This window comes from Scardinius erythrophthalmus (assembly GCF_964197995.2).
Source record: "Scardinius erythrophthalmus genome assembly, chromosome: 17".
Classification (NCBI taxonomy): domain Eukaryota; kingdom Metazoa; phylum Chordata; class Actinopteri; order Cypriniformes; family Leuciscidae; genus Scardinius; species Scardinius erythrophthalmus.
Genome location: NC_138237.1, coordinates 38,714,134 through 38,736,655, shown reverse-complemented (window position 1 = coordinate 38,736,655; position 22,522 = coordinate 38,714,134). Strand labels below are relative to the sequence as shown.

Genomic DNA, 22,522 nt, shown 5'->3' with positions numbered 1-22,522 from the left:
CTGAAACGTGTCCGAAAATGAACTGTAACTCAGCGAATACTCAGTCAAACAGGCATACAGTCACACAGGCATGAAGCTTGAATTCTCTTCTTTTAAATTAAGTATTTTTTATAAAAAACAAATATTCACAGTTTATATAATATGTATGTAAAGAGAGAGATGTCAGTCATTCTCGTCTCAGCTAATTAAGTTTTAATGTGACTCCGCCTACGGAGACCGCGCTATTCAAACGCAAATGTGAGGTGATCCATACAAACCTGTGAAACGCCCACACCCGCTGGATAAGGCCGGTGAAACACTGGATGCGTGGCGTAAGCGTCTCAGCTGCGTGGCGTGTCCGTTTTTATTTCGGCTCCCATGTTAACAGTTTAGAGTTTGCAAAACGCGTGGAAAACGTGTGCATTCTAGAAATAGAACCAACGCCTATTTTTCACGCGACACGCAAGCGTCTTTGAAGCGTTTCCATGCAAAATTGAATAGGAAAATCTGTTTATTTGTCATTTTGACACGAATACATATTAATAAATGTCCTTTTGATGTTTAAAAGTGTCTAGGTTTTGACATAAATGCAAATATAAATGTTATTTTACAAAATATGATCAATTTTCAAATACTGCTGTATTGAATGAACAGCTTTTAGCAAACTCTATTGCTATACTGAGATGAGGAATACTGTATGTGTTTTGTCAAAAATAAAGTCATCAACTAACTAATGAATCCTTTACTTTGAAATACGTATGATAAAATGTATACTTTAGTTCTGAAAGACGTTGACTTGTTTTGAAAAGATTATAAAGTATGTATGTGCATATATATGTGTGTGTGTATACATGAAGAGTTCAGATGCAAAAGCCTCTAAATGCCATCTGAAATTTTCTCCTAGAATGATCATTTTTATGAAGCTTGTATATTTAAGTTAGCTATAGGTGACACACCTGAATGAATGGCTCATTAAGTATGCAGGGACGTAGTCTCACCAGGTGTGAACTACTAAATATGCATGATGCTGTTGGAGTGTTTACGCCCCATCCGCATATTGGCTTTCCAAACTAAAAGTGTTTCACAAAACTAAAATCAATGTATCGTTTTATGTGAATGATTAGGCAGGATGATTTTCACATCATTTTGAAGAAAAAAATCTAGGCGATGACATCCATTAGTCAAAAGTCTTATTGCCACATATTTAGTATGTGATTTGTGGCCTTATTTCAGAAACTTTCATTTTTAGTTTTTTCGATAACCATGCATAAACATTATTCTCTCAAAAATGAAAACATGTACATACATGTGGCTCACATATTATGGAAGTCCTGTTTGTGCTAAATAGAGTGAATTTACACCTTTGCCATTGATATGTTTATAAGCAACAGAAAAAAGCACAAATGTCAGGGCATGTCAGAACATCTCAAGGACCCCAAAAACACCCCAGACCCCAGAGGGTTAAATAGGCGCTTTTACATTTAGCTTTGACACTATATCTTCCTCATCATCTTGTCAGTCAGCTCCTCACTCTCGTGATGAATGAAATCTGACTCCTGTTGCGTATCTGTCCTGCGACTCGTTCGGTTTATTAAGCAGACACCGTTCAGTTTAATAGTGTCTTTAATTAAAAAACATTTTGCACAAGCGAAAAGTATTATTGAGAAATATTGTCCAACATACGTTGACAAACACAAGAGCCTGCTGAATGCAAACACAAACTTGCTTTAAAATGAATGGAGCGAATCCAGCGTATTTAGCATCTATATTAAGAATTAAAAACTAGTTCAAAAGAACACTCAAAATAACTTCACAGGTCCTCTTTTTTTTTAATATCTGCACAAGACAAAAAGCCCTCAGGTATAATTATAATGGAAGTATCGCTAAGGCTTTCTTGACATTAAGGGTTTTTGTGCGCCCGGCTGCTGGATGTTGAGGGTTTCATTAGTGTGTCTGTCTCCAACGCAACTCATTTCTTCAGCAGTTCACCGTAACACCGCATCATCAAACTCCCATCAGGCATAGCAGCTCGAGGCACGAGTGGGCGGGATAATGCTATGGAAATAGACACGAGGGATATTTGTTTTGCTCTCTTATGTAACGCTCGACACACCCATCTGGAAACTTGCTGTTAGAGCAAGGAGAGCTGGTGCAGTTTGTGTTTGTTAATGTGTTTTACTGCAGTCAGACACACCCACGCCTGGAGCGACACACACACACACACACTCGCTGATCTGGAGGAGGACGACAACAGATGAAGAGAGCAGTAGGAAAGATCTCAGTGAACCACAGATGACCAGATTTAAACCGGACAGATTCTCTTGGTTTATTATAATCACACTTTGAAAGTGTCCTGTTCATCAAACCATTACAATACAGCAGCGTTTCCCATCCTGCGGTGTGTTTCCCAAACGCACCGTTAGCCAACTATAGTCGCAAGTTCTGTCGTTATCATCATAGTTCAACGAGTCTGTGTTTCCCCAAACTACAGCTCTAACGAACATTCGCAAACAGCATCTCAGAGTTGTGTGTGTGTAACGACAGATCTCGAGCTGTGGTTAGAAGAAGACTTTCTAGTTTTCATGACATGTGGACTCAATAAATCCTGATCTTGAGCAAAATAATCAAGCTGACATTCAGGACAACCCGTGTCTTTAACTTAGAACACATGCAAATGTCGTTTACGTCTTTTAGTTTGCAAAGAGATTTAAAGCGTAGTTGTTGAAGAGTGTGTGTGTGTGAACGAGCTCTAGTGTGTAAGAACGAGTCTATGATTGAATCTGGAAATAAAGCAAAATAACTGAGAAAAATGAGCAATAGTCCTCAGATGCCAGTCTGTAATTTATAGCAGAACATCTCGTGTTAATTCGATCTCAAACAGATTCATTAGAAGAAGGTTAGGGATGCACCGATATGAAAACTTTGGCCGATACCGTTAACCGATGATTCTTTATATTTGAAAGCCGATAACCGATATATTGGCCGATAAACCTAAAATCCAAATTTTTATATAATTTTTGAGAGCCTGATTGCAAAAACAAAAGCCTCACCATTAAAAGTCATGTCCCAAACGCACAATTATGATGTTCTCGTTATAATCTTATGTAGCCGATATGACAGACCTGAGCTGCTCATGTTGCATATTACCATGTTTTCCTTTTTAAAAGAGATTTCAATCATATTTCAAGCATTTCAATAACATCATGTTGAACAGTGCGCATCTGAAGTGTCTCAGCTGAAGGAGATAATACATTATTTATCAGCTTTAATATATCGGTCAAATTTTCTTACTGGGCCGATAACGATAACATTAAAAATGATGGTGGCCGAAAAATCGTGCATCCCTAGATGAAGTAATTACTCCTCCACCTGTGTGACACATCATTAACCATCGTGGTTGACCGACCAATTTGCGCCAATATGGTTTCGGGAAACAGTCGTGACTAGCAAATGGATTTCTTCAACGACGATCGCACTAGGGATGTTAACCGATGACCGTTTGACCGATCGTTGACCGTATCAACGTAAACCGATCAAAGTTGTCGGTAGTCAGTTAAAAAAAAAAGTGATCTCTAAATTAGGCTATTATAGACAGTGGACTAAACGGTTTTAAACCGGTTTCAACCGGCTAATGAGGCTCGGTGGTCGGTCAAGGAAATTTTTAGTTTTCGCCATCTCTAGATCGTACTGTGATAGTGAAGCAGCGAGTTACAGCAGTGTACGGGAAACACACTCCTGGTTGTCTGGTGTGCTGTGGAAAATGATCAAATTCCAAAAAATAAATGCTACAAATAAGAGTATATCATCATGCTGTCTGGCCGAAACCTTGTATCTGTACATTTCGTCATTTTTGTTTTATTAAAATTAATGGTATTGGTCATCCTTTACGTCTGTATGTGGGTTTTAATTTTAATTTAATTTAAAATTTAAAGTGGTGAAAATCCAGCTTTTAATGTTGTTTATGTGTCTATGTGGTGTTTTTAATGTGCTTTAAGACAAACCATGTGTAAATGCATAAGTCGACAGCATTGCTGAGTATTTCCTCCTTAAAACTGCAGTGAACCAAAGACAGTCTCAAAAACACGCTTTAAAATCGCTGGTGTTTCTGACGTCACAAACTACCTTGTAACCAATCAGATCAACGTGTGATCGTCAACCAGTGGATCTCTGAGCTGAGTGAGTGAGTGGAGGCGGGGCTCATTTGCATATGCATAGAACCGCGGATACTAAATGAGGCAAGCGTGTCGAGTTACATTCAAGATATTTTAAGGCATGAAGAATTATTTTTCAAGGAAAAAATGTTTAAACGTAATTTTGGTTGATAAAAGATGAGTTTTAAGGGATAAAATGATTGACTGGGACTTTAAAGATGCTTCATCTTTTGTTTCATGAGATTTTGATAGTGAGATTTCTGCAAGAAAAGGTGAGCACACATACAGCTACAATAAATGTTACATCCTTTGTGTGATGAAAGCGTAATGCGATGAAACTCTTCCAGTGACAGATAAAATAATGGTCATTCGCTGGTCAAAAACCATTTGATGTCAATTTCTTTTTTTTTTTTTTTTTAAAAACAAGGTTTCCGCCCGACAGGGACGATATGTAAATTTGTTGTTTTGTCATCACCAAGTTCCTTATATGACCTTATTATGTTCCTTCCTACCTGACTAAAGCTCAAGTTTCAAATTAAATGTGAGTACTACTTAGGGCTTTGACTTTTGCCCTAAAAAATTCGAAGTTTATTAATATTTATATTAGAATATATTAGAATATTTATTAATAATATTTTGACAGAGATAGCATCGATTCTGGCCTGCCCCGCCCCCGATCCCTCCCCCTCCTCCTCCTCCTCCTCCCCCTCCTCCCCCTCCCCCTCCTCCCCCTCCTCCTCTTCCAGCTTGCCGGGATGTAGGCTAGTGTTGACAGATGGGCTCTCGTGTCGCTGGTCGTCGCGTGGTGTGGTGTGTGTGAGTTCGGTCCTACATATTTTACACATCACTTTGTCCTTACTCGTGATTTTTCCCTGTTTCTTTGGGAACCCAAAGTAGTGCCACACATTGCTTTTCAAATTGTCAGGAGTGTAGATTTCAAACTCCTCGTCAGGCGTGGTTGTTGTAGGCGTTGACGTGGCCATTGTTTTGGTATGCAAAATAGGCGCTAACCAGGACGCTAACGTCATCTACAGGAGCCCAGATGACCAATAATAGCCTTGCTAATGAGCTCGCGATACACATCTTCACCAGGCGTGAAAAAGCCTCGGAATCTGAATTAAAAACAACATTTACAAGCAAACACATTTACAAAAAATAATGCCCATAACAGGTTCGAATATCAAAGGCTGCCTAATATTCGTTCAAATATCATTATTTTTTTAAATATTCAAATTATATTCGAAAAAAGAAGTTCGGAGTCAAAGGCCTAGTACTACTACTTTTTATATAATATCTAATTTTAATATGCCATTTGAACCAATGCATGCTTGTGCTATTTTTGTTATTTTTATATAGTGGTGAGCCATAGGATTTTTTACTTATCAAAACTGTGCCATGGCTAAAAACAAAAACACTGCAACACAGTTTTTGGTGTGGACAGGTCAGGACAGTACACCTACACCACACCATTTCATAAATGAGGATAATAAGAAAATTAAAAACTTAAACGAAGTAGTAAATGAATTTAATTCCTTTTTTGTAAATGTGGGACCCAAGCTAGCAGAGAATATTGAAAAACATAACTTAGGGCCACAGAATGGAGGGATAAGGGGGAGTAGAATACTTCAATCAATGTTTCTTGGAGATGTTAGTGAAAATAAAATTCTATCTATAGTAAATGCATTAAAAAACAAGACATCTACAGATACGGATGGGTTAGATATGATCATTGTGAAAAAAACCATTGATTGTATTGTTAAACCTTTAAGTTACATATTTAATCTCTCATTTCAAACAGGGATCTTCCCTAATAGGATGAAGGTAGCAAAGGTGGTCCCACTATACAAAGACGGTGATAAGCATATGTTTACAAATTATAGACCAATTTCGTTATTATCTCAATTTTCTAAAGTCCTTGAAAAAAATTTTGTGCAAAAATTAGATGAATTTATTGAAAAAAAACAGTTGTTAAACGAGAGCCAGTATGGATTCCGTTCAGGTAGATCTACAGCTTCTGCGACCATGAATATAGTTGAGGACATAGTAAATGCAACTGACAACAAGAAACACACAATAGGTGTGTTTATCGACTTAAAGAAAGCATTTGATACAATTGATCATTCAATCTTGTTATTAAAGCTTCAATTATATGGTGTGAGAGGAATAGTATTGGATTGGTTAAGTAGTTATTTGAACAAAAGACAACAGTATGTTCAGTATAATAATAACAAATCCAATAATATGCAAATTCAATGTGGTATACCGCAAGGTTCAGTTTTAGGACCAAAATTATTTATACTTTACATTAATGACATTTGTGATGTATCTAAGTTATTGAATTTTGTTCTATTCGCAGATGACACAAACATTTACCTCTCAGGAAATGATCTAAATGAATTGGTAATTAGTATGGAACAAGAAATGGTTAAAGTGAAGGAATGGTTTGACATTAATAGGTTGTCATTAAATCTAAAGAAAACAAAGTTTATGATTTTTGGTAATAGAAAAAAAGATGAAAGTACTATCAATAGCAGGAACAAAAATAATGCAAGTTAAGGAAATTAGGTTTTTGGGTGTGCTACTAGATGAAGGGTTGACTTGGAAACCGCATATCTCACACATACAAAAAAAGATATCTAAGAGTATTTTTGTACTAAATAAGGTAAAACATGTGTTAGATTATAAGGCATTGAGAACTTTGTATTGTGCACTGGTGTTGCCTTACATTAGCTACTGTGTGGAGGTGTGGGGAATCACATACCAAAGCAACACAAAGTCACTCTTTCTATTACAAAAGAGAGTCATGCGAATTATATTTAAAACAGATTATAGAGAGCACACAAATGCCTTATTTTTTTACTCTAAACTGTTAAAATTTAAAGAATTGGTTGAATTACGGACACTTATTGTTATGTTTAAAGCAAAAGATAAAGTATTGCCCACAAACCTTCAACACTTGTTTATCCTTATAGAAAATGAAGGAAGAAGAAAGGGACATTTTAGGTATCAAATTGCAAGGACAACAGCAAAACAAATGTGTACTTCAGTGGTGGGAGTGAAAGTTTGGAATTCTCTGCAAAATGAACTAAAGCAATGTAAAAATATATTTCAGTTTAAAAAAAGATTTAAAGAGAAAACAATGGATTTGTATGAACACTTATAGAAATTGATGATGATGATGATGATGATGGTCGTGATTATGGTTTGCTTTTGCTTTGGATGAATACTTATAGAAACTGATGATGATGGTTGTGATCATGGTTTGCTATTGCTTTGGAATCTGTGTCAGGTTGCTGTTTTGGTTTCTAGTTTGTTTCATTTGTTATCGTCATGCATTGATGGGGATTTGATATGTTGAGTTTTTTGATATGTTGAGGTTTTTCTTTTTTATTATTGTTGAGGGGGCAGGAAATATGAGATATTCTTCACCCTGCCTCCTTTTCATCATGGTTTTATAAATTATATATATGAGGATGATGAAGTAAGTTTTGTTGGAAAAATATCCATGAATGAAATAAACAATCAAAAAAAAAAAAAAAAAAAAAATCAGTGCTTGACAATAAGGGTGGCCCGGGATTAATGTGGCATAGTTTTTGGCCAGCTGATCGAACAGTCAATTGAACTTTTGTTGGTATTGAAATGCAGACACAAGGTCAGAGGTCACTCTTCTGCCAGATGTATACTCACGTACGGAAGCCAGATATTATGGTTTATAAAGTTATAAATATGGATATTTTCCTACAAAAACACATGGCTTCGCTTCAGAAGGCCTTTAATAACCCTTTGGACTCGTTTAGATTATTTTTATGATGGATGGATGCACTTTTCTCACCCCCCATTCACTCCCATTATAAAGCTGGGAAGAGCAGGATAATTTCTAATATAACTCCAATTGTGTTTGGCTGAAAGAAGAAAGTCTTAAACACCTAAGATGGCTTGAGGGTGAGTAAATTATGGGATAATTTACATTTTTGGGTGAACTAACCCTTTAACATCACACTATCCATTAGATGGTTTGAAAGTGTCCTGCTTCATGATCAAAACATTACAATGCAGTGCTTGATGATAAATAGTTTTCTGCACTTCTGTTGCCATTGAAAATAGCTTTTAATGCCATGCAAACGCAAACCTTTGTTTTCTGTCAATGTTCTTGTTGTTGCAAATCCAGCCGACGTCACCAATATCATGTTATCTAATTGGTATCTAACATGGATGAGAATTGGATAAATTGCAAGGAATAACTTTCCCCCGACCAAACGAAAACAAAACAAAATAATAATTGTTGAGTCCTGCAATAAAACCAACCTTTGCACTTTGACCTGATATTCAAGATATCTTGGGTCAAACTTATGGTAGGTTTTTAATACCATGACCCAGATTTACTTAACATTTGTAACAATAGAGTTGTCTTCTTTAAAACCACTGAAATAATCCAGATGTGCATCTCACCCTACAGTAAACACACACACACAAACACACACTAGAAAGAAGTCATGACAACACTGTCATGCAGTCTAGCCCGTCAATACCAGCATTAAAACACAAACAGTCTTCCCTCCAAACATCTGCATGTGTGATCACCAGATACACCACATTATTAGGATTTTAGCCCCTATAGGCTACACATGCTGTCATAATTGGCAGATCACAAGGTTTTCCCACTATGATGACTAAAACGCTTTCTCTGTAAGCAGCTGACTGGGTTTTTATACTGTAAGGCCCAGAAACGCGGTCTCGTTAGTCAGCTCACTAGGATGTGAGACACAGCCCGGCTCCACCGCTGGAATGCAGTGAACTTTCATTGATTTCTGTCATTAATAAATAACTTGAGCTGATGTATCAAATATTCTACTGTACTACTGCCTGTGGACTAGTTGAACATCTGTCAATGTACAACACAACCTCATAAAGAGCACAAAAACATCGCTTAGAGACCCAAAACAAACGAATACAACTACTAACGTTACAGACTCATATTTACAGCATGAAACACTGAACACAAGTAGTTTATGAATATTTGCAATGAATGAGTCCTGAATCAAAACTATTAAGCTTTTCATTGTGTTGAAATAGCCTATAAGAATTTGGAGCGTTACTGACATTATAAAGTGTTTCTTTTAGTCGTGTCTGCATAATCAGGGTATTTCTGTGGGTGTTTTTACCTCAGCAGTGCGTCGTGTCGGAGGAGTTTTCAGCGCTTTCTTCAGCGATAAATCCACTGAGGAATTCATATTAAACTCCCTGATTTCCGGAAATGAAAACTTCATATATCCACTAGTGTCGTTAAAATAAAATAAAAAGTAAAACTGAAGTGGAATAAAGTAAAAATCCCATCATGAACATCATGATTGTGAGGAATCTGGCATTGATTTGAGTTAGCTTCGGTTAGCATGAGAAGTTGAGTGAAGTCGCTGTTAAGTGTTGTTGAAAGCGCGGATCATAAAAAGCGAAAGTTGAGAAAAAACGATCCATAATTCCAGGGTCATTTCTCCATTTGTGATCGTAAAACATCATAAATAATCAGAAGTTCATGTGATCCTCCAAACAGAGGCGTACAGCAACAGCGCATGATGACTGAACATCAGCCCTGACTGAGCCGAGCCGGAGCCGCCTCAACATTCACATGACAGTGCGTGCTAAACTACACTGATCACTGAGAAACCAGTGTGTACTAGACTACACTGATCACTAAGAAACCAGTGTGTACTAGACTACACTGATCACTGAGAAACCAGTGCGTGCTAAACTACACTGATCACTGAGAAACCAGTGCGTACTAGACTACACTGATCACTTAGAAACCAGTGCGTACTAGACTACACTGATCACTTAGAAACCAGTGCGTGCTAAACTACACTGATCACTTAGAAACCAGTGCGTGCTAAACTACACTGATCACTGAGAAACCAGTGTGTACTAAACTACACTGATCACTGAGAAACCAGTGCGTGCTAAACTACACTGATCACTGAGAAACCAGTGCGTACTAGACTACACTGATCACTTAGAAACCAGTGCGTACTAGACTACACTGATCACTTAGAAACCAGTGCGTGCTAAACTACACTGATCACTTAGAAACCAGTGCGTGCTAAACTACACTGATCACTGAGAAACCAGTGTGTACTAAACTACACTGATCACTGAGAAACCAGTGCGTACTAAACTACTCTGATCACTGAGAAACCAGTGCGTACTAGACTACACTGATCACTGAGAAACCAGTGCGTACTAGACTACACTGATCACTTAGAAACCACTGCGTGCTAAACTACACTGATCACTGAGAAACCAGTGCGTACTAAACTACACTGATCACTGAGAAACCAGTGCGTACTAAACTACTCTGATCACTGAGAAACCAGTGCGTACTAGACTACACTGATCACTGAGAAACCAGTGCGTACTAGACTACACTGATCACTTAGAAACCAGTGCGTGCTAAACTACACTGATCACTGAGAAACCAGTGCGTACTAGACTACACTGATCACTTAGAAACCAGTGCGTGCTAAACTACACTGATCACTGAGAAACCAGTGTGTGCTAGACTACACTGATCACTGAGAAACCAGTGCGTGCTAGACTACACTGATCACTGAGAAACCAGTGCGTGCTAAACTACACTGATCACTGAGAAACCAGTGCGTGCTAAACTACACTGATCACTGAGAAACCAGTGCGTACTAAACTACACTGATCACTGAGAAACCAGTGCGTGCTAAACTACACTGATCACTGAGAAACCAGTGCGTGCTAAACTACACTGATCACTGAGAAACCAGTGCGTGCTAAACTACACTGATCACTGAGAAACCAGTGCGTGCTAAACTACACTGATCACTGAGAAACCAGTGCGTGCTAAACTACACTGATCACTGAGAAACCAGTGTGTGCTAAACTACACTGATCACTGAGAAACCAGTGCGTGCTAAACTACACTGATCACTGAGAAACCAGTGCGTGCTAAACTACACTGATCACTGAGAAACCAGTGCGTGCTAAACTACACTGATCACTGAGAAACCAGTGCGTACTAAACTACACTGATCACTGAGAAACCAGTGTGTGCTAAACTACACTGATCACTGAGAAACCAGTGCGTGCTAAACTACACTGATCACTGAGAAACCAGTGTGTGCTAAACTACACTGATCACTGAGAAACCAGTGTGTACTAAACTACACTGATCACTGAGAAACCAGTGTGTGCTAAACTACACTGATCACTGAGAAACCAGTGCGTGCTAAACTACACTGATCACTGAGAAACCAGTGCGTGCTAAACTACACTGATCACTGAGAAACCAGTGCGTGCTAAACTACACTGATCACTGAGAAACCAGTGCGTGCTAAACTACACTGATCACTGAGAAACCAGTGCGTGCTAAACTACACTGATCACTGAGAAACCAGTGCGTGCTAAACTACACTGATCACTGAGAAACCAGTGCGTGCTAAACTACACTGATCACTGAGAAACCAGTGCGTGCTAAACTACACTGATCACTGAGAAACCAGTGCGTGCTAAACTACACTGATCACTGAGAAACCAGTGCGTGCTAAACTACACTGATCACTGAGAAACCAGTGTGTGCTAAACTACACTGATCACTGAGAAACCAGTGCGTGCTAAACTACACTGATCACTGAGAAACCAGTGCGTACTAAACTACACTGATCACTGAGAAACCAGTGCGTGCTAAACTACACTGATCACTGAGAAACCAGTGCGTGCTAAACTACACTGATCACTGAGAAACCAGTGCGTGCTAAACTACACTGATCACTGAGAAACCAGTGCGTGCTAAACTACACTGATCACTGAGAAACCAGTGCGTGCTAAACTACACTGATCACTGAGAAACCAGTGCGTGCTAAACTACACTGATCACTGAGAAACCAGTGCGTGCTAAACTACACTGATCACTGAGAAACCAGTGTGTGCTAAACTACACTGATCACTGAGAAACCAGTGTGTGCTAAACTACACTGCACTGAGAAACCAGTGCGTACTAAACTACACTGATCACTGAGAAACCAGTGCGTGCTAAACTACACTGATCACTGAGAAACCAGTGCGTACTAAACTACACTGATCACTGAGAAACCAGTGTGTGCTAAACTACACTGATCACTTAGAAACCAGTGCGTGCTAAACTACACTGATCACTGAGAAACCAGTGCATGCTAAACTACACTGATCACTGAGAAACCAGTGCATGCTAAACTACACTGATCACTGAGAAACCAGTGCGTGCTAAACTACACTGATCACTGAGAAACCAGTGCGTACTAAACTACACTGATCACTGAGAAACCAGTGTGTGCTAAACTACACTGATCACTGAGAAACCAGTGTGTGCTAAACTACAGTGATCAATGAGAAACCAGTGTGTGCTAAACTACAGTGATCACTGAGAAACCAGTGCGTACTAAACTACACTGATCACTGAGAAACCAGTGCGTGCTAAACGTACTTGGTTACTTACGTAACCTCGGTTCCCTTAGAGATAAGGGAACGAGTACTGCGTTGAAAACGCTGTGGGAAAAGTCCTTTTCTCGAGAATATTGAAGCCTTTATTTTAAAACGCATTGCTGCAGCACATGCGAGAGCTAGAAGCTCGCGTGAGCGTGCTGATTGGCTTGTGCAAAGCAACTGCACGAACCAATGGCGGAACAGCAGAGGAGCGCGAGCCAATCGGGGCGCTTGGCACTCTGCCAGAGTCAAGCGCGCGAAACTGCACGTGACAGAAGAGTATAAATACACAGAGAATCCGCCATTTGACAGGTTTAAATCGACTGAAGCGAAAAGACACCTGCCATAAGAGACAATAGCACGGGAAGGCAACGCAGTACTCGTTCCCTTATCTCTAAGGGAACCGAGGTTACGTAAGTAACCAAGTACGTTCCCTTACGAGAACGTTCTCTCGTACTGCGTTGAAAACGCTGTGGGAACACTATTTAAAACGCCGTGCTTGTCGTCTTTGGCCAATCTGACTCACCGAGAGCTCCAGGAAGTACAGAATAGCCTAGGATAAAGAGACCGAATCTTCGGGCCCTTAGATATCCAAACAGATAAAGCTGGGCCAAGGGCCAGTCTTAAGAATCCCACAACTCGAGATGACAACCAGTGTCTGAGTCAAAAACTAGTCTGGGTCCACAGAGCCAGCGTTAGATAGAGACTACTCATGCCTAAAAGGCAGGTACCATAGAGGTTTAAGATGCTGACGGAACGGACCAGCCGGCCGCCGCATACGTTAGATAGAGACTACTCATGCCTATAAGGCAGGTACCATAGAGGTTTAAGATGCGGACGGAACGGACCAGCCGGCCGCCGCATACGTTAGATAGAGACTTACTCATGCCTATAAGGCAGGTACCATAGAGGTTTAAGATGCGGACGGAACGGACCAGCCGGCCGCCGCATACGTTAGATAGAGACTTACTCATGCCTATAAGGCAGGTACCATAGAGGTTTAAGATGCGGACGGAACGGACCAGCCGGCCGCCGCATAAGGTCCTACATAGGCATTTTCGTAACTAGTCTGGATCCATAGAGCCAGGGCCTAGCTAGAGAGAATTTGTACCTGCGGAGCAGGGACTTTTGGGTTGTAACGTTTCACAAATGTGGACGAAACAGACTAGCCGGTCATCGCACAAATGTGACAGAAGGAATGTCAAAACTAGCCTGGGTCCGCAGAGCCAGAGCTTAGATAGAGAGAACTCGTGCCTGCAGAGCAGGAACTTCCAGGTTGTAAAATCTCACAAATGTGGACGGGACGGACCATCCGGCCGCCGCACAAATGTCTTCGATAGGAACACCACTTGACCAGGCCCACGAGGAGGCGACGCCTCTCGTGGAGTGAGCTCTAACACCTATGGGACATGTAAGGCCCAGTGAGGTGTGAGCAATGGCATCCACTATCCACCTGGACAGCGTGAGCTTCGTGACAGGAAGACCTTTGGTTCGGCCCCCGAAGCAAACAAAAAGCTGTTCAGACTGTCTGAAAGAGGCTGAACGCTCTAAATTGTAGCGACTGAGACAAATCAGACACAATTATTTGCCATATGCACACACCAATCTTTAAAACTTCCATCCGAGAGCAGGGTCCCAACCCCCAGGCGGGGTGAAAGGGGCCTGGTTGACATGGCCGCGATCAGATAGGATGTTTTATGACTCTCAGGAATGCTAACAAGTAACTAACTCTGCCACAGATATCAGAACAAACTCTCCTGCATTCATTTATTGATGAACTGACTGACATGAAATGAACAGGCATTCCAGAACATTTTGAGAATGATTTACTGTTGTGTGTTTTGTCTTTTAATAATTCTGTTGATATACTATGATCTCTTTGATACTATGTAGTTATTACAAGACCAACTGTCTATGTAACCATGTTTGGTCTCGATAAATTGGTGCTTTGAAGATCGAAATGATTGTGTACAGTACATGATATGCCAATAGCTGTGCAACACATTAGAATTACTAAGAATCTTCCTTAGTAGTGTCATTAAACACCAATCCAGCATGCCAGTCCGAGTGAGCACGCTTAAGACAAAGGCTTGTAAATCCTGGTGACAGAAGAAACTCCCGCCAGACAGTCCACCCTTCTCATTGGTACAGCAAACCCAGAGAGGGGTGGCCATTTCTCAGGCTTTATTAGAGACTGACCACAGTGACCACTCTCTCTTCTCAACGCTTCTCATCCGACAACAAGGCAGCTTCTGCTGTTACTGGGGGAGGGGCTGGACCCCTTCCCCCCCACTTGGGCCCAGCTCCCTGGGCCCAAACAGGCCTGAGCAATGCCTGCCATGCTTTCATACTCCAAAAAGGGAGTCAGACTTTTCTTCAATCTAGAAAACAACTGCAACTTTACCATCACTGGCTCAACGATCCACTCCTGGTCTTCAAGCCAGGACAGCAGGCTTCGACTCACAACAGCCATGTGCTCGAAGCCACCATGCTTTTCTTCAAGGCCATAGACCCAATCAACGAATCCAATCCAATCCAAGAATTTTCCACGATTGCAACTGCCATGCAAGTATTCTTTGATGAGATTGCTATGAAATAAGCTGATGGTTATTCTTCTCATACTGAGATCTTATTCCATAGTTCTATTTCCTGTTCCACACCACTCACCCCTTTACCTGTATGGATGTATGAATGTATTTATGTTTGTTTAGTGTTAGTTATGTTTGTGATTTAGTTAATAAAATTTGTGCACGATTATGAATTTGGTTTCTGATCCTCTGTTTGCATACAAAGTCCCTTTTACGATTTTGATCTTGCTACATGCTAATTGCTGTACATAAGGAATAATTATCTTTCAGCGACCATGAACAATACATTTTCCTTAGAATAAATGAATAATCAAAGAGTTCTTTGGAACTGATTAATTGATTGTAATATTACTTTGGCTTACCTCAAAGTTAATCTGATTAACTGACCCAAATATTAATAATTAATCATAATTGGTAATTATGGATTATTATTAATATTTCCCCTTATAGCTAATGTCCTTACATATGGTGGAGAATCTTGGGAATTGTATTAAACATTGTATGCAAGCAGACATTAATCAATCATATGTTGTCCCATAAGTTTTTATTAACATCTCATACATGCACGTACAAGTTTCTGATAAAATCAGCAAAACTATTGCTTGAATATGCCTTCCTACGAATGGCAGAAAGTTTCTCAATGCTACTATGCATGTTTAAATCGTACAATAAGAAACTTCTGATTTTAGCGAAGAAATCCTAACTTCAGATATAAAGCGTGCGTACGCCTTCTCTGACGAAGAAATCTCAGATTAGCCGCGCGTATAAATGGTTCCTGATATTAGCGAAGCAACCCTAATTTCAGTTCTAAAGTGATCGTAAGCCTTCTCTGACGAAGAAATCTCAGATTAGCCGCACGTATAGATGGTACCAGAACAAATTAGTCTGAGATGGGCGAAGAAATCCCCATTTTCAGCAATTTTTAAGGTGTTTGAGCGATGTTCCTCCTCACCGATTTAAAGGGGTGATGAACTGAGAAATCAAATTTTCCTTGAGCTTTTGACATATAAGAGGTCATAATACTATAATAATATCCTGTAAGTTTCAGAACTGAAAACTACCTTGTTAGTCCAATAAAAGCTTTAATAGACATCAGGCTCAGCAAACGACTCGTTTTTCAAAGTGGGGAACAATGACGTCAAAGAGGATAAAACACCGCCTCCACAAAAGAAGATCAACGCCTACTTCAGCACGGCCTGTTTAGCCCCGCCCACCGATTCGCCCAAACATGCTAAATAACATAGGACGACATGATGATTGCTAAACCGGATCGAGCTACTTCCAAGCAATAAACATGCTGTTTACTAAATATTGTGCGTGCCTGTTTGTGGAAGAAGACAGTCTGCATAAGCTTCCTTCGGATTCCAGCATGGTTAAACTTTATTAAATCAGTCAATCACAATTTCCCGACGGATCTGCCAGCAACATGTAAGTAACCATGTGTACTCTAATGCCTGATCTGCGATCAGTGATTTCTGATGTTTAATAATTCAAGTTCAGATATTTCTCTTAAAATCGTTCAATACTGTTTATGCATCAGTGACTAAACGATCAACTTCACATAATTTCTCGTAGTATTATGAAAATAATCTTTTTAAAACTGTTATTAAATTATATATAGAAAGCGATCAAAGAACGATCCCTTTCCATTCGCCCAAGCTGTCAATCAAACAGCACAGCGCGAGCCGCGAGAGCTTATCTGGACACTTACCAAACTCGTGATGAAATAATGACACTGTTACACTACACAACGAAGCTCTTACTGTGTATTCACATCGTGTTTGCATTGTGATTTGGTGTAAGCTTTTGTGAGAGTGCAAAAATTGCGTTGCAATGATAAGATCTTTATTCACGCGATCAACAGACTGTCTGTCATCTGCTCAGTGCTCATCATGCTGCAACCTTTCATGCGATGTAATAGATTTAAATATAATGCTTTAAACGATACTTTTCACGATTTGTTAATCTCGATAGCTGTAATAGTAAAAACGTAGTAAAAGTTTTCGAGAGAGTTCATGTAATACTAGCTATTTCATATGCAAGCATGTCAGCCAATCACAGCAGTGGGCGATTGCACCGCAGTCTCACAGCAGACACGCCCATTAAAACGGAGCGTTCAAATCTGAAGCTGAAATCAGGCTTGGAAAAATGGCTTTTATTTATAAATTATGACAATTTTTGATGTAAAAATCATACTAACATTATAAGGGCACCCCAGGTAACATTATATAATAATAAAACAATCCAGTTCATGACCCCTTTAAGGCCTTATTATTATTCGTCACGTCATTGTATTCATAGTAAACTGCTAAACCGCACATATGAAACAATCGCGTCGATTTAGTGGTATAAATTCTAGCCTAGCTAACTAGGAATTTGCCATTGTCTGTGAAAGAACGGTGCTGTTTGATTTGTGAAAGAATCACTTACATGCAACGTCATGTGTCTAAACTAGACAATCTCTGACTCAGTGCAAACCTTCAGCACAATGCGAACGCTGCTCCGTTCGACTTGTGTTGCTGGTTGGCAGTGTGTCTGAAGTGCGAGCAGGCACTTCTGTTTACGTGAAGAACAGCACCAATTTCACAGACCCCTTGTGTAAACAAGTGAATGCGTGTAGCCAAAGCCAGCTCGCTAGCAACCCTACGCGCATACAAGCCCCTTTACCTCGAGTGATAGCTTTTAGCACTGACTAAAACTTAGACACATGCGAGCGTAAAGTGTCACCTTTAAACCAAAGACTACAGACTTTGGACCGTGGCCCTTGAAACAAAGGGGTAGTGTTTTGAACACAAGAGTCAAAGCTTCTCGAGGCTTTGAATCAAAGGAGTCAATTGCATCACAAATGATTCTTTGTTTTGAAGCGCCCTCTTTGGCGACCCCTGCTGGTCAGAACAGTGTAAGTGTAGAGAACTCAGCGTAATGAAACACCTTTAACAAACCAATCGCAAAGGTTTGATCAAAGGTGTAAGCATGTTATAGCAACGCACAAACTATCTAATACTATGAGGTGTCTTTCAAGGCACAATAATTTAATAAACTGTAGGGCTCGTTTATGAAAGAGACTATTAAATTCGCCTCTTCCTTTTATCAAATGTGTCATTAAATGTGTACGAATCTATAAAGTGATACAAGATCACATAGAAATCAAATACACATTGTTTCACGAACCGTTGAAATTTAGAATAATTTCTAAATATCTATGACGCGCAACAAAGCCCGTTTACTGAAATCCTGTGACTTTAACAGTCTGATACATGCTCAGAATCACTGATTTGAGACAAATGATTCACACCGGTTTCCGAGCTTCACGAAGCACGTATCATAGGCGGTTTAAACTACTCCGCCCTCTCTCTATTTCTGTCTCTCTCTCTCTCTCTCTCTCTCTCTCTCTCTCTCGACCCCCCCCCCCCCCTTTTGGTTTCACTTTAGTTGAAACCCAGATACCTTGGTTTTATTTGTGTTTCATTTATTTCGACTTAAGTCTACCCCTATTTTATTTTGTGTATTTACACCTGATGAGCCTGAATATTCCTATTCAGTTAAGTTAAATTTAATTAAATTTGAGATTTAATTAAATCAATTTGCTTATTCAATTTCCCTTTTAGTTACCAGGGCTATGAGGACAATCCCTGTTTACTTTTGATTTTGATTTTATTCAATTTATTTACTTACTTTATTTTAGCCTGAATTTCCATATTCAGCTAAATAAAGTTTAACTAAATTTGAGATTTAACTAAATCAATTGTTTCCCTTTCCTTTGGTTTTGAGCTATAAGGACATTCTACCTTTACTTATACCTTATCTTAGGTACTTCCTATCGACATCTTCCCTCTCTCTATAGGATTACAGTAATTATAGCAACTGTTGTTTCTGTAACGACCCAGGTCATTAGAATCCTAACCCCTGTCTGTGCTTTAACCCTCCTCACTCCTTAGCACCAAGTTAAGTACATGAAGTACGGTTAACGTAAACGCACAGTAGGCAAAAGACAGAACGGGAGACACTTCCCGCTGTTTCTTCTTCTTTTGACCTTTTTGTCTGATGTTTGATGTGTCCCTGCTAGCTTCGTCTTACAGCAGCTTAACCCATACGTGACACCTGTTTACCTATGTCTCCTAGCTAAACTTAAATAGGTAGAACACACCTTCCCTTCCCTTTCAGATTTCTATTGTTTCTATTTTGTTTTTCTCTATTTGCTACTCTCGTAGTAAAACGTGAAAAGAACCATCAGTTTTGAGTAATAGTTTTAGGACATGTAAGAGGCCAGTCATCAGTCGATGCTGCTTAAAGCACATCAACTTGAATACTCAAAACCCTTTTGTTGTGTGCTCACCAACACTAAATTTAATGGCCCACAGAGCCACCTCTGTAGAAACTTGCATTGGCCTTTGTCACTTCTCTCTTGTGTTCCCACAAAGTATGCCAGTAGGCCTCAGACATCCAGCCCTGCCACCCACCAGAACCACCTGGAGACCGGCAGAGCCACGTCCTCGACATCCTCCAGCCTGAAGCAGACAACGACCTGCCGAGGCAGAGAAGGGAACCGTTAGACGACAACGAAAGCGGACGTCTGACACCCAGCCTGAGTCACCAAGAGCTGACCAGCATCATCTTCTCCTTAGCCACGCTCCCTCAGGCCTTAAACAGGAGGTAAATGAACTTAAAAAACTGGTTGAGCTCAAAGAGAGACACTAAAGCCATCAGTGTCCAGTCAGAGCTGAAGTCCAAACACTGACTCAACAATGCTGCAACATTATAGACAAACAGAATGTGACCCTGAACAGAACTGAAACAGTCCAACCACCTGCAAATGGACTTCACATAAACTTCTAAAGTTTGCTAAAGCTAAACTTCACATCAGCCGCATAAGCTCCCCCAGCCCTGTACAAAGGGGGGGAGGAGTCAAACCCTTGGCTCGACAGTCACCCGCCAGTGTCCTGAGAGGCTCTGCAGGCGCAGAGGAAAAGGTTTAATTCAGACAAACCCTGAAACGACACATGAAGCGATGCTCCAAGAACCTTTTTCTCCAAAACCAGTTAGTCACCATTCCTGGCAGCTCCATGCAATGCCCACTCAACAATGTGTGACCTGACGCAGAATGCCTTTAACACACGAGGCCTCATCAGAAAGGGTTCATAAACCCCACTGACTCTGAACGGCAAAGATCAGAAGACACACAGCCCGACCATAATGTAAACCGCTGCTACAAAGTTCATAGTCAGCATAGGACATAGGACTTTTAAAGTAGATGAAAATGTGTACTCAAAAGAAGCAGGAAGCGGCATTAGTAAAATTAGAATTTTACTGACTTAAAGAAAATCTTGAATGCATACGTAAGCCCAACGCGCCAACAGACTATGCACTGCTTTCGAACCATACAGACATTTGATCATTGCAATCCAAATAGGATACAACCTGCGATACGCACTTTGATCACTAGTTACTGGCTTGTTTAAGTGCAGATAAAACGATAGCTGTAATCGACATCTCTACTAAGAATAAAAAGTCATAGATTTTTAACTAGTATCGGCAATTTCAGCATTAAAGCTTAAGTCTGTTTGATAAAGGAAGCTCAACTCAGCGGCATGCTGTGCCGGTATTTATTATTCTGCCTTGACTGGAGAAATCCAAAGTGCAGCATTGTTTAATCTGTTCGGACGAAGAAATCTCAGTACAGTGTTATATACAAGTAGACTTGGGTGATGTCCCCTCCTTTCTACAATGTAAAGGCCTTACAAATTATTGTTAGATTGATGTAATTCATCTAGATTTTGGGCTGCATCTACAAGCAGAGCTACTTAGTGATCAAGATTGTTTCACTCGCTGAAAGTCAATATTTATGCATGAGATGGACGTAACCTTGTATGCTTAGACAAGCTTTAACTTACAGCAAATCCATTTCCTCACTTTTAAACAATTAGAAGAAGTTGTTTAAAGTAAAGAGAAGCATTACATGAGTAAAAGTTTCAAATGCCAAACCACATTTGCATTTTACTGAATGTAACATCAAGTTTTGGAAAGACTCAAAGTATAGGCGCCACATTTTAACTTGTTTAAACATGTATGACTCATTTCAAATGTACAGACATTCGTCATAGACTGTTGAATTGCTCTGACATGGTTCCCTTGACAACGACTTGTCACAGGAAGTGCAAACGCATAACGTCATATTGTAAACAAATCAGCCTAGAGAGCTAAGCCAACCTAACCTAGCGTCCGTTCAGCTTAGACCAAGCTAAATAATAACTGCTACAGTTAGCGGTTAGCATCATTTACTTGAAGCCTTTTTCTACAGCTTGTGCTGTGCACAGTGCAAAGTTTAGCCACTCGCGCCATTGATTATTCCCAATTTCAGATGATTCCTGCTGTTTTTATCACTTATTTAAGTCCTTTTTATTTATTATTTTACTTTGATAATAGCCGTCAGCTATTCACTTGTCTATTCTTTCATTTATTTGATTTATTTACATTTCCCCTCTTGTTCTAATGTGGTTCCAGTCCCCATAGGGCCCAGAAAGGAACCAGAGACACCTTTATTTGTGATTTTGTTTATTTTCAACAAGTGCACTCATTTTTATGACCCTGCAAAACAAGTAATCTCAACGATTACTAGGGCATAACTATAGTCCTGAGGATTGATAATAAGCATAATCTGAATAGGAAAACTGTCCTTTTCCTACTATCATTCACTTCGCCAAGCCCGTTGTGAACAACCAGTTAAGTCCAGAGAAATAATTTAGCCATAAGAACCATCTTAAGTCATTTATTTCCTCTTGGCTTATGCCCTTTTCAAAAAAAAAGGTCTACTAACACTAACACCCACAGCTAAGATGATAAGGATACAAGACACACTTGACAAGCTACACATAAACACCTAGCTTTATGCTACATACCTAGCTAACCTATCAAACCTTAGCTCTGAACTCTTTAGGGTCATGCATTAGCCTCTCAACCCTAGGGTGTCAAAAATGTTGCAGATCCTCTGTTCAATCTGACCCTAACCAGACAGGAGACCGAAAGAACTGACAAGCCCTCACAAGGAACACTGTTCCACCAAGGCTGCTGACATCCTACAGCACCAGAGCCAAACGTTACTGAACCTTGAGAGAAGAGGACCAACGACCCATGACCCAAGCCAGAGTTATAGCCTCACCAGGCTGATCAAGAGTATCATCTCCTTACCCCACCTTTTGGGTGGGAAACAGAAGGTACACAACCTTCTATAAAGATCACAGCGTCCCACAAGGAGCGGACCTGTGCTCAAAGCCTCACACACCAGCTAGAGACTGAGTTTCAAACCAGATTCAACGCAGCTGGACTGAG

The 22,522-nt window shown here is 40.0% G+C and overlaps 1 protein-coding gene across 3 annotated transcripts in view; it reads right to left on the bottom strand.

Moving 5' to 3' along the window:
- rapgef6 (Rap guanine nucleotide exchange factor (GEF) 6) overlaps positions 1 to 9,723 on the bottom strand; it is a 185,733-nt gene extending 176,010 nt beyond the window's left edge. For all 3 annotated transcript variants that reach the window (XM_081390392.1, XM_081390393.1, XM_081390391.1), the window contains exon 1: positions 9,293 to 9,723. In XM_081390392.1, the coding sequence (XP_081246518.1) occupies positions 9,293 to 9,397 (105 nt within the window). In that variant the 5' untranslated portion in view covers positions 9,398 to 9,723. The remainder of the gene's footprint in view (positions 1 to 9,292) is intronic.
- Between the last annotated feature and the right edge of the window lie 12,799 nt (positions 9,724 to 22,522).